Here is a 17,839-nt window from a genome sequence, read left to right on the forward strand (position 1 = left end):
ACAAGCTCCAACATGTTTCCCCCTGTTTTTTTCTGTTTCGGTCCATCTTCACAATTAATTTTGTCTTTAAATCCTTATGTACCATTAACAAAATTAAAATGGTCCTTTTTCACCTGTCCAAGCTGTCAAATCATTTAAGCGTTCGCTACTTGGGGCTATTCTCACATTCTGCTTGGACCCCGATTATCGCTGCTATACTTTAAACGTATTGTGGTGATAGTGTATACCCCTGTCCTGGTAATAATGTAAATACTTGTACACCTATGTTGCATTTACTCCACGTTTAATATTGTATTCAAACACATTTTACATCCTTATACAATCCTACATTTTATATAGACATGCATGTTCCCCCCAAACATGGTAAATAAATGGCAATTCGCGTAGCCTACTACATCCACAAACTAATTTTTTTTTTACATTTTAAATGAAACTTTTAGCCAGAAACATAATCAGTCATGATAACACGCCTTTATCTTATTTCACTTAATTCTTGCTCATTCTCTCACTTTCTGCGGTGGTAATATACTGCTATGCGGTACGTCAAGTTTTCGCCCTTCGGCGCGTAGACACAGTAGAAACCATAGATATCTATAATAAAGGCTAGATATCCTGCTTGCGTTTCTGGCCGACGGAGCCGAATGTCCGCACATTTCGGCCATTTTGAGGACAGTATAGCTCACTCCTTAACATTGTGTTGGTAGTGGTACTTTTTAAGTAACCAGAACTTGCTCAATTTTCAACCGATTTTCAAACTGGTTGGTTTGTTATAAACGTAAGATATTTCTTATGGCACTACATACTTATGAAGAATTATAAACATGGGTTTTCATATGAAAATAACATTGACAGGTCTCTGACAGGTCTCGTTTCAAGGGAGTGTTCAATAGAGCAGGTTGCACAAAATTCTGGCATCTTCATTGGCAATAAAGTCAGCAATTTCCTGTCGAAATCATAATGTAAGATGTTTAACAAACCAACCCGATTGGAAATCATGTGCAACTTCAGTTTTATTATGTGCAACTTAAGTTATATTGAAAAGAAAGAACAATTACTCGCCAATTAATGTCAAATGACTGATACACAATAGCCGTGATACACAATTAAGCCGCACATTTCAACATGTTCAAGCATCCAGAATTATTACCAAGGTAATGACGATTGTAAATCAAGTCATTTGTGAATCCGTCAAAAATGTCCGCTAGATAAGAGTGTAAACGATTGTGAAGATCACTGACGTTACCTAACGTACCACTGATCCCTACCGGAAGCATACTGTCCTCAAAATGGCCTCCTGTGCAGACATTCAAGAGTCCGCCATAAACCATCTAGCCTTTATCTAAGATATCTATGGTAGAAACCTGAAAACAACGGTCTGTGAACCTGGGAAGAAATGTGAAAACGCACTACGTCACTCCATTCCGAACCAATAGAATTTCAGAATTGCTGCACGCTGTGGCCTGGTTGTCTGCAGGTTACACACTCAGCTTGTGGCTACGCACCTTCGGCCACCAAAGACACGACTATTCAAAATATCAAATGTAGTGTTAAATACTAAAGGAACATTTCTTTTCTTTTTTCTTTGGTTGTTTTGAACAAAAACAAGGAAAAGGGCCGCTCTGAATAAGAGCCCGAAGGCGTCCTCGCAACTCTGCGCCAAGAAGAGAACTGGGCGAAAAATGGCGGTCGACAGGCGAGACGAAAAAGGTATCTAGCTAGCTTGTAATGCTAGCAACTTAGCCATTTGCCTGTACGGTTGTTGTTACGCAATCTTTCGTGGTCTTGCTTTAGTAAGCCCGTATGATTTTATGTAGAGGGTAGTAAATACGTATGTTGGTAGTTTATGTAAATATAGTCGATGAATCGAGGTCAATTTGCGAGTAAAAACAACAACAACGTTCGGGCTAGCCAGCTAGAACTGTCCACAAATTAGCCAGGTCTCTGGCTTTGTGAATGGCGTGCCACCTAGCTAGTTTGGAAATAGTGCCACACTAGCTAGCCGACGTATTATGATGGCTTTAAGATAACGGTATTCACTTACTTAGCGAAGTGTCGCGTGGTCGTTGTAATTGTTAAACACCTAGCGAGCGAGCACAATTGTTTGGTAACTTATCCTTAAAAATTTCCCTGTAAACGGGTTAACAGGTTGTAATTTCAGGCCTGGCTACGTAACTAGCTGAGCTATGAATGGGGCAAGCTAAATAGCTCGCTGGGTTATTGTGCTTCCTCTTTGTTGGTTTTAATCGCATAGCTGTCCTACGTAACCTTGCATTCTTGGCTAACAGTTTATGAGTCTTACGCTTGTCCAATTGACATGTTAGTCAATTCAACGTGTGTTCAGTAGGAGCTAACAATTGGTATAAATGGCTCAAGTAAACAAAAAGCTATCCAAATTTGGGCTACGCAGTTAGCGGCAGATAGCCAACACAATCAGAAAATTATATTGATACATTCTCAAAGCTGGCCAGCATATGTAAACAAAGACTCGCCATCCACCCATGACTTGAAAGTCTTTGTTTGCTCACTAAACGATGTGGGGTGTAAATTCATCGGAATGTCCTACATTTTTCTGTGACATTGTGCACATCGAGTTTTGCACGTAACACGTATTTCGTTAATCGAATTTCAGATGGAGAACTCAATGTGCTGGAGGATATTCTCACCGAAGCACCTGACCAAGACGACGAACTGTATAATCCAGAGAGTGAACACGATATCGGCGACAAAAAAGGTAATGTTCGGACATTCATTCGTCACTGATTCGTAGAAAGTGATGACTTGTAATCGTGAATCGGAGAATGTCACTGATACATGGACGTGGGTGCAGCAAAGTCCTTACAGGTTGGATATGGTGCCATTTTTGAGGAGGGACATGATGTATTTCTTTATTATCATTATATATTATTGCTTTGATATTTTTTCCAGCCTGAGTTTTCCAGCTTTTTGCTCCGCAATTCCTTTACTACAATGCTTTATCAGATGACCCACCTTATATATTCTTGTGGTAAATGATTAGTCTAGATAAAAAAATGTATCCGTTTTTCTGCTTAAATGCACTCAATGAATTGGTTCTTTATCCACTGAAGGATCCAAAAGGAAGAATACCAGAGGGGATGGACAGGAATCCAAGCGGTTGAGGTCCTCAGGGCACTCAACCAGACAGCTCATGAAAAGGGGAGCGCCATCCAGTGGGGCTAACGGGAAGAAACTGGCCCACCCCAGGGGAAGACACGTTCCTGAGGAGTTCTACGATGACCGGAAGAACCACGCAGTAAGAGGTGGCGCCTCAAGAGGAGACCCCCCGAAAGGACACAGTGACAAACCCCTCACCCGCAGCAGAGACTCACAGAGGAGGATCAAGCCCCTCATGCCTGAGTTGTCAGAGGTAAGGGTCAGGGGTGAATACAGGCATCCAGTCTCCTTGGGAGTTAGCCTGATTTGTTGCATTCTGACACTCACTTGCATTGACTAATGTTGGCATTTATGGTACTGGAGAATGCCTTGAACAACAGCCTGAGGCATGTAACACACACATGTGTAAAGCTTGTGATATGGAAACTAAATAGCCTTGTTTTGCCTTTAGAAGCTACGGCGCACTAGCGACGAGAGTGCGGCCCAGGCTACCCGCTCTTCCAAGGATGACGTCCAGTCAGAGCAGTACGCCTCCGACCAGGAGACTGGCAGCTCAGCTCCCTCTTCTGAGGGCCAGCACTCAGACTTGGAGGAAGAGGAGGTGATGGAAGAAGAGGAGGAAGAGGAAGGGGAAAAGGTTGGTGATGAAGAAGATGATGAGGAAGAAGAGGTGGGAGAGGAGGAGGAAGAAGAAGAGGAAGAATACGAGCTGGAGGACGGCGACCAGCGGGAGGAGGCAGAGCAGAACGACTACGACACACGGAGCGAGGCCAGCGACTCCCGGTCGGACTCCGTGTCCTTCTCAGACGGCGAGTCTGTGCGCTCTGGATCGGGCTCTGATGCCTCAGGTAAAAGATCCCACAAAGAAAAAATGAAAACGTAGGCTAATAGCTAATAGTTCAAAAGGGAGGAAAAGGCTTGAGCGTCCCATTATACAGATTGACATCAATCTTTAAATCATAACCACTTTAAATTGTAAGCATAGTTTGACAGTCTAGAGTAAACTTTTTTCTTAAGGAATATGTTCATGCCGTATGTGAGTGCCTTATCTGTCGATTGCAGTAGTGTGATCATGGTCAATGTGAAGCCGGTCGTTGGGGGTTTATCCGTCCGTGCGTTAGTCTGAATTGGTTGAGTTCAAGGCTAACGGAGGTAAAGGCAGCTGTAGATCTCTCAGGTGTAGTGGACGTGTACTCAAGCAGTCTTTTGTACAGAGTTTAAGCACTAACGCGCTAAAGCTCTAACGTGAGGGACATGTCTTCCCGTTCACTGTTCAGATGAGGAAAGAATGCTGAAGAAGCACGCTAGAGGGATATCTCCAATCGTTTTTGATAGAAGTGGAAGCTCAGCTTCAGAATCATATGCAGGTATATAAAATACTCCCCTGCCCCCCTCTACAGCCATTTTGATCTGAGATTAGGTGATGGTCATTGATTTAATCAATGTGATACTATCAACAGCTATAAGGTGCTGTAAACTAACCTGCTTTTGCCCTCTCTGATGGCTTTGTCGAGGCATTTATCTCAACCAGTAGATATATCTGGCTTCATAAGAGCCATCAGCTGGTCCATGGTTCTGTAAATGGATCCATAATTGCAGTGGTGCTGTGACCTTATTTGAACTCGGCAGCTCATGATCAGTAGCAACCACTGAGGGAATAATCAAAGACATGGTTTTTTGTCAAGGTTGCCCTCGTTAACGCACATCAGTGGCAAAGCAGGTCAGGTCACTCTGCTGATCCCCTGCCCAGGCAGCATGTGAAACCTGCGGTTGGCAGCCACACAGAGAACCATCTCCAGAGAGCACCTGACTGCTGAACTGGACCTGAGCCAGATCCAAGCCAGATCCGGGCCAGAGCTGCCCCCTGTGTCAGCTGCTGTCTGGCATCTCTGTGCTGATCAGCATTTCAGACTCTCCACTGACACTGTGGACCAGAGGGGGAGGGGCAACCACTCAGTGGTCCAGCCACAAGCCTCCCTCCTGAGGCCCAAAGGCCACATGGCGTCAAGTATGGGAAAGGTGGCATTCCCGTACTCTGTGGTCATAGAACTACCATAGAACCCAGGTCTAGCCACCTTTTCAGTCAGTGATGTTCTGGAATTCTGATCTCCTCCTATGCTGATTTTAAGTTGCCTCATTGATTAAAAGGTTGCGTGATTTGCGTACTGTCAAACCCCTTTTTAACTTCTAGCCAGCTCACATGTTATATTTTGCAAATGAAATTTTAGTGTCTCTGTGTTTTGATCTGTAGGCTCAGAGAAGAAGCGTGAGAAACTTCCATCTTCAGTTCGAGCTGTTCGGAAAGGTAATTAAGCTAGTCATTAATCAGGAGTGGAGAAGTGTTCTAGATGAAGCTGTATTTTTTTAGTTTTCTTTAGAAATCATTTTTCATGACTCCACTTTTTTCTGTTTATTTAGATCAAACCAGCAAGCTCAAATACGTTATTCGAGAAGCCAGGTTCTTCCTGATCAAAAGTAACAACCATGAGAATGTTTCTCTGGCCAAAGCAAAGGTGAGTTATTACCAGCAGAAATTATTTTCATCAATTTACATATTGAGGAGTTGTGCCACTAGTGATTGGCTTCATCGGGTCTGTTTCATTTTGCTATTGATTGTGGCGTCTTTTGGATGCTAGGGGGTTTGGTCCACACTACCTGTCAACGAGAAGAAGCTGAATACTGCTTTCCGAGCCGCAAGGAGCGTCATCCTCGTCTTCTCCGTTCGGGAGAGCGGGAAATTTCAAGGTACATATGCACCACCTCTTCCCAGCTCACATACTCCAAAGAACAGCTGTACTCCGAGGCATTTCCCTCTAGTGCACTGTTGCTGACTGCTAACCGGCAGTTCTTTTCTAACCCCTACGAATGTCCGCTGTGCAGGTTTCGCCCGTCTTTGCTCCGAGTCACATCACGGAGGTTCCCCCATCCACTGGGTGCTGCCGGCTGGCATGAACGCCAAGATGCTCGGCGGAGTCTTCAAGATCGACTGGATTTGCAGGTGCAGTGCAGAAAGCAAAGCCACGCCTTCTCTATCTGATGCTGTAGTGTTGTTGTTGTTGTTGTTGTTGTTGTTGTATATGCTGATCTGAGGGCTCTATTATAGGCGTGAGCTGCCATTCACCAAAACTGCCCACCTTTCCAACCCGTGGAATGAACACAAGCCTGTTAAGATCGGACGAGATGGACAGGTGTGTGCATCCCACTCTGTATCATATATTGATTGTGATTATTGATTGATTGATTGTGCTACAGTGTGCAATGTAATGAGAGGATTAATAATGAAAGAGAAACTCAAAGTCTCAATGCTATTTCCATAAATCGCTGATGGTGCTGTCACTTTATATTTGACCTGCACATGGCAGTGACTTCACCCTTTTCTCCTTTCCTCTCCCTGTGCAGGAGATCGAGCTAGACTGCGGGACCCAGCTGTGCATGCTGTTTCCCCCTGACGAGAGCATTGACTTGTATACGGTTATTCACAAATTGCGTCACAAGAGGAGGATGCACTCGGAGTCACGCTCCCGGGGGCGACCGCCCCACCGTGAGCCCGCCGCCCCGCGCGACCTGGGAAGGTTAGAAATGTTCTTTGGACCACTACTGCTCTTGTGCGTCGCCGTGACGTGATGACGGGCTGGAGCCGCTCGAGTTTCTCGCGCTCTTCATCTTCACCCTCCTCATCCTCACGCTATCGGCGAAGAGGCAAAAAAAAAAACCCTCTCTCTCTCTCACACGCCCCCGCCCCCCACACGCCTGCCATCCTCAGAGGGGAGGGGCGGTCGCACGGACCCGCGGCCCCTCTCGCCCTGAGGTTCTGGCGGCGGAGGCCCGTGGCTCGGAGCTTTAGTGCTCTGAGCTGCCAGTGGTGTTGATTCTGTTTGATTCTGATATGAGTATTTGCAGGTGTCTGAATTGTGTGTTTTTAGATACATGACATTGATAGCCATACAGAAACCCAGTAACTTTCACACCTGTAACCAAAGTCAGGACCATCTTTAAAGATGTAAGTGTGTCTAGGTTAAGTAATTCACTTTTCTAGATGAGTATTCTTTTTATTTTGCCTTAAATTTGTTCCCAAAGCACTTTTTCTTTCAGGAATGTCCATGAGGGATAAACCTAAGCATAGAGGGGACTATTTTAAAGGAGCCATACTATTATAAGCAGAAGATGGCCCTCCCATTGAGGGGCAGAAAGCTTGATGTGTTATAAATGGAGAAAAATGCTTTCAAGAGGAGCATTTTGACGGGACTATTCTTAAGCAAAACAAAAATGTAGATGCATTTGCAACATAACACATTCACAGTATAGCAGCAGACAAGAGGTAAAAGAATGCAAAGAGGCAGGAGGAGGAGAGAGCATTCCTCTGCGATGCTGGAAAGTGCTAGGCGAGTTTGGAGAAGGGATCCGGTAGAGGGAGACGTGCAACGGTAGCTGTGTCCTTTGTGCCACTTCCTTTTGTCTTCTGTTCCACTTCCTGCCCTGCGGTGCCTGTGGACTCTGCTGATGTCAGGGACTGGTCCCTGTAGCGCACCACAATGTATGAACTCTTTACATCACGGTTTTCAGTGGATGCCATTTAAAAAAAAAAAAAAAGAGATGGGGTTTTTTTTCTGAAAGTTTCCTGGAGCTGCTGTGGGTGAGATAGAAAGGAGAGAGAGAGAGAGGAAAACAGAGAGTCCATCTGATGGAGATCTCTTGAACTGAAAAAAAAAGTCTGTTGGTCTCTTTTCAAACACCTTCTCGGTCCCACAGTCAAGAAAAAAAGGTGTAAGGATTTTGGGTTGGTTGGCAGTTGATGTACCCATGTGGTCACCATCCCCCCCCCCCCCCAGCACACACACAAAATGGCCCCCCTTTCACACAAAAAAAGGACTGAGGATATCATGTCGTGAGATCCCTTTCCCTCTCCTGCACCCTTTCATTAAAGCGTACACCCCCTTTCCTCGCCCAACCCCACCGGCCCTGGTAGGTAGCCAAAGGAATGTGTTCCTGTTCCCCTGGTAATGGACTGAGTTGAAGTAAGGTAGACCTGGTCACGTACAAGCCCTTTCTTCTGTGTCTCGGTTTGACGCCCCTCAAGGACTGCAAAAGCCATGAGCACATGGGGGAGGCTTTGGCTTTGGTGGGCAGATTACCTGGTTGTTTATTCCAATGGAGCTCGTCATGTCTGGTTGATTGCCCAAAAAAATGGACTGCACCATTTCCAATGATCCCCCCTCTGCCGTCTGCCTTACCAGGCCATCCTTGTAAATGTGTTTGTGGCTGTAGACCGCTTAAGAATAAGACGGACTGTTTTATGAACATTTTCTATCGTAAATATTTGCCAACGTTAACAGTCACAAAAAAAATCTACAAGAAAGCGGTATGTTAAAATTTTAACCAGCTTTTCTCATTTCTCTGTAGATATTGTTTTTGTTTAAGCTTTTTGGTTTGGCTCTTGTTGTGTTTGTCCTATGGGCATAATAACCACTGCATAGTTCTAAGATTTTCAAGGGTATTGTGGCCCAGTGCCATGTAGTAAAGGTTTGTGTTAAGAGTTCACAACCTAGATCATTTTTAGGATCAGTTCACTGTCTTGTAGCACATCAATTTGCCCATTATTTATCCTTTTAAGTTGACTTAAATTTGCACATAATGCATATGAGCCCCTTACGCTGTGAACATATTTGACATTAATTTTCCCATGAATTGGATACCAGACATAGGGTATTTGGCCTGAAATATCCACATGCTTTTTATCCAGCAAGAGCATACTCAAATGTTAATAGCCTCACCAAACCTTTTGAAAAAGAAGGGAAGCGGGAGAGGTCTGTCTTTATTCATTACATACAAATGTGTGTGAAGGAACTTTTGCAAAGTGGTTGCCCCAAAGAAGCTATGCCAGAACCTACAAGGGGAGATTAAAAAGTTTAGTTCTGCAATGATCAACATCTGTAGGAATTTTGTGTATGTATAAGAAATGAATTTGCTGTAACATTTATGTAATGTGAATGCAATCATGTGACTGGAGTTTGTCTGTTAACTGTTCACCTGATTCGTGTAGGCGTCGCCCAGAAGAATTTGACATGCACAACAGGAAACGGCCACGGATTGACTATCCCCCAGAGTTCCCTCAGAGACCAGGTTACTATCTCCATGGTTACTATGTCCATGCTTACAGCATACAGTCCTCACTTTCCAGAAGAGGGGCTCCAGTGATGGTGGCTGTCATGGTGCCACTGGGTCATTGTGATGTAACAATTGTATGCTAAATGTGTTTTGAGATCACGCAATTTTAAAATGTTTAGAGAAGGTTTCACCGAAATGTGTGATTGTTTTATGATGTTGTATTTCCATATTAACTACATTTTGTTAAACACTGGGGAGTTGGGGAGTTGATCTGATGTATCAGTCATGCATAGCAAGTGTGTAGTCAAGAAGTACTTCAATGCCCTTTGAGTTTACTGGCTGGTTACCTGACTGTGGTTCTCCATTTCGGTTTGGTTTGTTCTTTTTTTATGTTCATATTTTTTCCTTCTTATATTTTTTCTTTCCTTCCTTCATACTTCTTATTGGTAAATTGTGTAAACTGCTTCTCTTTAATAGGCTTCATGCAAGATCCACGTAATCCACCTGTGGACAGGTATACGCTTTGAATTTAGTTTCATGTATTACTTTTTCTGCAAAGTGCTCCATACTTAAATATTTCATCTGAGCTAATGTTTCTTTTTTTTTCTTTTCGTTCCTTTTTTTTTTTTTTTTTATCTCTGCAGACGTTTTTCTGGAGTCAGGCGGGATGTGTTTCTCAATGGGGTCAGTTGCTTCCTCAAACGTTCTCTCTTTTTCTGGTATTTGAAGCAGTTCCGTGTCTAGCCAAAGTTCCTCAAAATGGTTATTTGGTTGACTTGTAAATCGATGTTTTAACACTCTTGGTAACATGCCGTGCCAGTCACATCAACTCAGTTGTGGGAAACAAACTTCTCCTGTGACAACAGCAATGTTGTAAATAAGCTCACAAGCACACACTCATATTTGTTGTCACTCTTTTCTCCAGTCTTACAATGACTACATGAGGGAGTTCCACCACAACATTGGGCCGCCTCCTCCTTGGCAAGGAATGGTATGTAGTGCTGAAACATCTCTGCATTTTGTATATTGGCGTACCCAGGAGGTTATTGTCGTTATTAACTGCTCTTTACATCTCGGTAACTGGTGGCATTCCTTGTTGTTTCCCAGGCACCATACCCTGGCATGGAGCAACCACCACACCACCCCTACTACCAGCACCATGCTCCCCCACCCCAGGCCCACCCACCCTACTCTGGTGGGCACCATCCCCTGCCCCACGACGCCCGCTTTCGGGAGAAAAGGGTGGTGCGCTCCTCCTTCTCCAGTGTGGTAATTACTCCCCTTCTAGCGTTTCCTCTACCGGCCCAAATAAGAGTTAGCTAGTGTGTGCGCCAGTTGTGTTTCCATTATCGCATCAGGGTCTTGATCGTGCCTCCCCGGGGGCCAGTGGCCGGGGGCTTTTGGTTCGCCGAATACTCTTTGGCCAACGGGCGCTTGAGGCGGTGTCGAGGAGGAAGGTGGGGTTAGCGGAGTCCGATAAGAGAGGGTCATGGCTAAGACAACTAGTTCTCTAGATCACTAGTCACACACTACCAAATAACTTCAACAAGTAAGGAAAAATGGACGATCTTCGGAGCCTGGTCAGCACACGGACAATGGGCTCTGCTTAACATTCAGACTGATAACATTTACAAGGGTAGCTTGAGCAAGTAGGGGAGGACAACCAATACGACTTATGCTTCTGATAGGAGTCCCTTCTGACTGTTGATGGGTAACGTTAGGTAATTGGCTGGCAGATGCCATCACGCAAACACGCCCTTTTTTGGTTACAGTAACAGTGTTAACAGATTGTACAGTGTCTATTTCTCTGTTATGTGGTGATGCTGTGGGGTCATCGGGCCGATGGGGGAAATGCAAATCGACTTGATTCTGTGCCTTAAAGCTCAGGGCTATTGGCACCCTGCCTGACGCACGGATATTACTGGCACGCACTTAAATCATAGATCACTGGTTGGCACGTTCATTTACAGGAATAATGGCTAGTTGATTGATCATGGTCTGAAAGTTTTACGAGACCTGCTTAACTTATCATCCTGCTCATAGTTATTTATCTTTATTTTTAAGTAGATGACTGATTAATTTTGTAAATGACTTGACTACTTTTATTATGTTTTCATTTGGAAATGATTTAATGCCATTCCATTCAATGGGCCTTCCTCTACAGCACGACTATGACATGCGTGTGGATGACTTCTTACGGCGTACCCAGGCGGTTGTGAGCAGCAGGCGGAGTCGTCCTCGTGAGCGTGACAGGCAGCGGGAGCGAGAGAGGCCACGGGACGCACGCCGAGACCGGGAGAGGGAGCGCGGACGGGAACGCGACCGGGAGAGGGAGCGCATGAGGGACCGGGATAGAGAGAAGGAACGAGGGCGTTACCGCAGATGAATAGGCCGAATCAATGGCAATTCTGTTCCTCTTTCTTTTTTTTTCTTTTTTTTTCAGCGCTAGATATTTTTTGTTGTTGTGAAAGACGTACTTAATCCAATCAGAAATCATTTTTAAATAATTATTTTCAGTTTAGTATTCATGTGTATCATGCATGCATTGTATAAAACCAGACCCTTATTTTTTTTCAATTTTACCCCTTTTTTATTGGAGAACGGCTCATCATGTTTTTATCGTATGAGCTAGGATCAGCCTATTCGTTCTGTACATTTTTTACTTGTGTATATGTACATATTTTTCTCCTCTGTCCCCTGCCTTTGCATTTCTGTATGGGTCTTGTATGAAGAAAAGTTTGGTAACCCACACTTGCTACGGTGTCTTTGTGTTATCTGTCATTGTTCATGGTGTAAGCAGCCGTAGACATAACTACTAAAAGGAGTATTGTACTGTACCAATGAGATGACAGTGTTGTAGCAGTTACCTCTTTTAAGCTTTTTTTTTTGTTAAAAAGCTTTTTATGTTGGTGAGTAGAAGACTTCTTGTCATCAACCCACCTCCGTTGTAAGGGTCTAGTCAGTGCTGAATGACTGAAGTGCAGGTCACAGTTGCGCTGTGAGGACTTCTGTGGTGAAAACAAGGTTGTATCTTTTACCGATGCTTTTTGTACAAAAACAATAAAACGAAAGGCATTTACGTTGCGTTGTATTTGCTCTAATATTTCCTAATCCTTGATCAATTTGAAACTAGACGTACCGCATAGCGGTGCATAATATAACTGCCTCATAAAGTGAGGGCTAAAGCCAGAATTAAGCTAAACTAGGAAATGAAAATGGAATTGAAACTGAAATGAAAAGACTGAATAATAAGTATGTATGTTTACATACAGTGCCACTTAAAAGTATGTGAAACCCTTGAGCAGTTAAGAGTTCTGTTGTTTTACCATTATTTTTCTAATTTTCCATAAATGAAATGTCAGGTTTATGTTTATCAATTGCAAGTAGTTGTTTATAGGGAATTGTGTGAGTAGCCCAAAAACTACATGAAGCATGGTATTAGTGTATTTGCAAAAGTAAAAGTAAGCAGATGAGAGAGAAAAAGTTAAACACATCCCACAAGGTTTATATAGGTGAGTGTTTCTCTGACATCAAAACAATATGTCAGCAGAGATAACCACGTTGTGGGTCTCACGTCCAAGGCCATCTTGCTATGATTTTTGCAACTATCAGCAAGGCAGAATAGAAGGGCTACTAGTTATCTGGCATTCTTCTGGTCAGGAACCAATAAATAAAAGGAAGCCGTTGAAAATAGGCAGACAGATAAGATTGCCATTTGAGATCCATTAGAAGATGAACTATCACCTCTATCAAGACCAACCCCCCCATCCCCCCACACACATACACACAAATGCACTACAGTGTAAATGCTTTATATACTGCACCATGCCAATTCCAAATAATTTCATTTTAGCCCTGCACGTGCCTCAATTATTTATTATTCTATTTTTAAAACGTTTATCTTTTATTTTTCTTGCTATTTTATGAATATGTTTATATGTTAATGTTTTATGTCCTATGCACCAACCACACCAAGTTCATTTCCTGCATGTGTAAATATACTAGGCCAATAAAAATCATTCTGATTCTGATCCCAATAGTTGGCTTGCGGCAGAATTTCACTTACATCCCCTCATATTAGGAGTAATATATCTATGATTCAACATCAGATCGTATTTTGTAGCTACTTTAATCTATCATTACTCGAAACACGAGTTGTTCCTATATTTTCTTTATTTGCAAACACATACACAAACCCAGGCAGAATAGAACAGATAGACTTGAGATCATGAACAGAGTTTTTCCTACATCTCCCAAGACCAAACTGTCTCTATGACGTAAGATTTCAGCGACAGTGTCGGAATGCTGACATGGCGGCTTCCATAGCGGATACGTTTCGACAAGGAACTTGGATCAAATTGATCCTAGTTTTTGCGTTCCTTATTTCCTCCGCCACTGCCCTGATTCCAGGATTATATTGTGGGACAGAGAGCTGTTACGATGTTCTCGGCGTGACAAGAGAATCGGTTAAATCCGAGATAGCGCGTGCTTACAGACAGCTGGCAAGAAAATATCATCCGGATAGGTTCCGAGATAGGTTCCGAGATGGGGACCCAGAGCTCGCCGGAGAGACTAATGAAAGTGCTAAAGAGAAATTTCTTCTCGTCGCTACAGCGTATGAAACCCTTAAAGTAAGCATGAAGTCTTTGAGAGTCTCTATTTTAACACCACTTTAGGTACACAATATTCAAATTACGAATTGTCATGTAACATTAGCGGTGTTATTAAATGACACGTCAGTCTATCGATGCGCCAACGTGGCAGTTACATTCTATAATTAATTCAAATATAGCCTGTAATGCGAGTTATTCCGTTACAGAGTGAAATAACCAGAGGTACTGTCTTCCTTCTGCTTTGTACTGAAAATATCTTTCTTTGCTGTAGGATGAAGAAACCAGGAAAGATTATAACTACATGTTGGATCACCCAGAGGAGTACTATAGTCATTACTATGCCTACTACAGCAGAAGGCTGGCACCTAAAGTGGACGTGAGGATAGTAATCCTAGTAACAGTGGTTGCCATTTCTCTGTTCCAGGTAGGTGGCTATGTGACGTTTTCTTTTCTTAATAGCCTAACCCTTTGGGTTTGATTCTCTGGTTCAGAAAGACGAATTTCCCCTGAACCAAGTAGCTAGTGTAATTATGCTTTATTTGAATATAAAAAGACACCATAGTAGTCTTTACCAAGGTAACACCTGAACACGTAACCTCTGATTGAACATCATTATTATTATTATTAATAATAATTATATCATCATCTCTCTTTGCATGTATGTAGTATTACAGCTGGTGGAGCAGCTACACGGAAGCCATAAACTATCTGGCCACTATGCCAAAATACCGCATCAAGGCCACAGAGCTGGCCAATAAACAGGGGCTGCTGAACCGGCCCAAGGAGAAGGGCAAGAACCGACGCTCGAAGGAGGAGATCCGGGAGGAAGAGGAGGAGATCATACGTGACATCATCAAGAACAAAATCGACATCCAGGGCGGCTATCAGAAGCCCAACGTGTCGGACATCCTGCTGTGCAAACTCGTGCTTTTTCCCTACCACCTCTGCCTTTACATAAAGTGGTACTGTTCTTGGGTGTACCGGTTCACCCTGAGGAGGGAGGAGTATGGCGAGGAGGAGAAGTTCTACCTCATCCGCAAACACATGAGGATGTCACAGGCGCAGTTTGACAACCTGGACGACCAGCTGCGGGAAACGTTCCTGGAGAAGCAGCTGTGGGTTAAGGAGAACCATGAGGTGGGTTGAGGCATGTAAAGGGTTGTGCGAATGATAATGAGTTACAGTTTATAGTTTTGATCATTTGGTGAGAGAGTTTTCATTTGTCGTCAAACTTATGTGGACACTATGTTTGCAGTGTTGTGTTTTGCAGTGGGTGTAGGAAAGTATTTTGGATTCAATAAGTGCTATTTTTGGGATGCCTAAACTAACCTTTTGTGACAACAGATGTATTGAGAAACACCTGTGGAACTCTGGAACTCGTTTGGCTTTTGTGATATGCGACTAATGTTTCAACAGTCCAGTTATATCAGTTTATCAGGAAACGTCGATTGAGACGGGCCTCCCTACCTTATTAGGGTTATTTCTTGTGTCCACAGCACATTCAAAGGACGCTGTGGACATCGGTGATGGTTAGATCTCCGCTGATGTAATTCATAGTAGTTAGATATATAGATACAACTCTTATTTATTGGTGCATAAAACCTACATTTTAGATGACCGTATAAGCTCTTCGATGTGCAGTATTACCTCCGTGATGTTCAGTGCACAGTCTGGCCGTGTGTCGGCAGCTGTCTGGTGTGTTCAATGTGTCTTTTGGACGTGTGTTGGCTGCTGTCGGGTGTGTTCAATGTGTCTTCTGTTGACAGGTTTATAAAGTCGAGCAAGAGGAGGAGATGAAGGTGAAGATGGCACAGGACCCCAGGTGGAAGCGCTACCGCAGATGGATGAAGAATGAGGGACCGGGTCGTCTCACTTTCACCGATGACTGATGACCGATACATACATGCACGCACACACACACACACACACAACAAGCCACATGCACACAGACACATGTGCACACAGATATGCACATGTTAAACTTTCAAAACCGACATGCCAATAAACCGCATATAATGCATACCAAGCGCTCTATACACACTACTGTGTGAACCTCATACTGATTGCGTGGCCTGCCTGTGCGTGTGTTGTGATGCAAACATTTACAAATAATGGTTGTTCATATGAAGCATTAGGAAGATACGTCTGAAAGAGGGCTGTCTCGGTTTCTGGGAGTGGATCGGCTGATGCAGTCTACAGCCAAAACTACATATTGGTGAAGCATTTTGCCATCAAGCAATGATTTCGTTCATTCATTCAGTTTACAATTTTAGGTCTCTTTTTTTTGTTGTCATGGAATTCATATTTTATAATATTATTAAAGTGGGTATGGGAAAGCATGGAATGTATGTGTCCTTTGTTAGTGCTCTATTATTTCTATTTTTATGTTTTTATTTTTAATGTAGACAAACATGTTCAGAGGTCCATGATAAAAGCCTGTATGTCATTCGAAGCTACGTGTCACACATTTGATGGGATGGTCTCTGTGTTTACATTTACATTTTTGGGGTAATTTAAAAAAGGCGTTAGCATGAAAAAAAAACAAGTAACTTATGACAACAAAAAGTATTGGATGAGGAAAGCAAGTAAAATCAAGTGATTCTTGGCTAAAGATTTTGAATCCACTGCTGGGGTTTTTGGGGGGGGCATTTCAGGCTAGCTTTATGAATTATCCCAAAAAATGTTTAGAAAAATCTTAAGCATAATCTTTAGTTCTTGCATAATCGCAATAGGCACTACACAATACCCTGTGACAGGGCTGCTTTTTACTCACAGACTGGCTGCTATTTATACTGTTAAGGTTAAAGATGGACGAACTGGAAAATAAAGATGAAAATAAATGACCCCCTCTGCACTTTTAACCAAAAGCAGCACAAATGTTAATGTAATATGGAGCTCTGATACAGAATCGGAAAGATGTAAACAGTTTGTGAATAACAGTCTTTGACACTAGTATGTAAATGTGGCAGGAGTTTTTTTTTTTCCATTTGTGTATTGGTGATGCATTTAGATGACACCGTAAAAAGGCAATCAGACCGCTTATGGAGTGATGATCACTGTTCTTGTTTAAACTACAGAAAGCCTGGTGTCTTCTGTCACTGGGGTTGCATTAGTTTGATTACAATTAGACTTACTTCAGTAATATTACCAAATGCCTTATTCTTATTTACTACCTTCAGATGATATGCTAGCATCAGTTCTAAAAAATGTAGACTCTAAATAGAATGTATACTTACAGGTCTGTGAACTAGTCAGTTCTGCAATAGTCTTATATGTAGACTACATTATCTACCGAAGTGGCCGTGTGTAGTGGTGAACTGTCCATGAGGTTTTGTATTTACAGAGATCTTTGAGGTTCTGTGTGATGATTGCAATTGCATCTCTCTCATATCTGTCACTTCTATGGGTCTGATGGCTGTGCTGGTGAATAATCAGATGGTATTGTTTGTGATGACTGCTGTAAATGATACCGTGACTGAAAATAAAAACACATTTTATAGTTGGGTACCTCTCAGTCCATTTGAATATCCTCTGAATGTCCACAGATTCAAGTATATAACACAGTTTGTTGTTGTTTTGTAAAAGTACCACCAGGTGGCGTCATTTTATTAAATGTATGTTCGGAATGGCAGGCGTAGGCCTACCTTTTATTATTTATGTAAAACCCAAAATATCTAACCTATAATCTACATATTTGAAAAACTCACAAAGTTGATGTGATATTCTTATCTTCAACACATATCCAACCAACCTAATATTTGAACCTATGTCAAATCCATCCAACCAAGCTCATGCGGATACATTTATCTTCAGTGCATGACAACGGAAGGACTATAGTTTGTATTACAGTTTTTCTCAGTTGTTAACAGACAAAAGGCGACCTTCACTGTACCAATCGCCTTGACACTTGACACACTTTACACTCTGCTGTCAATTACACATCACCTTGTTGTCAAAACACTACACACAATGTTCAGTTGTTGCACACA

At 42.8% G+C, this 17,839-nt stretch overlaps 2 protein-coding genes across 3 annotated transcripts; both read left to right on the forward strand.

Annotated features, from left to right (window-relative positions):
- The first annotated feature begins 1,465 nt into the window (after positions 1 to 1,465).
- ythdc1 (YTH N6-methyladenosine RNA binding protein C1) lies at positions 1,466 to 12,321 on the forward strand. 2 transcript variants are annotated; one of them, XM_080842161.1, is made up of 16 exons: positions 1,466 to 1,707; positions 2,630 to 2,731; positions 3,087 to 3,385; positions 3,584 to 3,980; positions 5,384 to 5,437; positions 5,551 to 5,645; positions 5,769 to 5,877; positions 6,013 to 6,130; positions 6,236 to 6,320; positions 6,532 to 6,704; positions 9,173 to 9,252; positions 9,715 to 9,751; positions 9,882 to 9,921; positions 10,163 to 10,228; positions 10,345 to 10,506; positions 11,402 to 12,321. In XM_080842161.1, exons 1-16 carry the CDS (start codon positions 1,680 to 1,682, stop codon positions 11,621 to 11,623), a joined length of 2,067 nt encoding a protein of 688 aa, XP_080698287.1. In that variant the 5' UTR covers positions 1,466 to 1,679; the 3' UTR covers positions 11,624 to 12,321. The 2 variants fall into 2 exon arrangements, with proteins under 2 accessions (XP_080698287.1, XP_080698288.1); XM_080842162.1 differs by having other exon boundaries at positions 3,587 to 3,980.
- A 1,226-nt stretch (positions 12,322 to 13,547) lies between these two features.
- On the forward strand, positions 13,548 to 16,319 carry dnajc25 (DnaJ (Hsp40) homolog, subfamily C, member 25; the record flags this gene model as incomplete). The annotated part of the gene is made up of 4 exons (XM_080841881.1): positions 13,548 to 13,868; positions 14,122 to 14,274; positions 14,517 to 14,987; positions 15,617 to 16,319. 4 exons carry the CDS (start codon positions 13,548 to 13,550, stop codon positions 15,737 to 15,739), a joined length of 1,068 nt encoding a protein of 355 aa, XP_080698007.1. The 3' UTR covers positions 15,740 to 16,319.
- Between the last annotated feature and the right edge of the window lie 1,520 nt (positions 16,320 to 17,839).

This window comes from Sprattus sprattus (genome assembly GCF_963457725.1).
Source record: "Sprattus sprattus genome assembly, chromosome: 7".
Taxonomy (NCBI): Eukaryota; Metazoa; Chordata; class Actinopteri; order Clupeiformes; family Clupeidae; genus Sprattus; species Sprattus sprattus.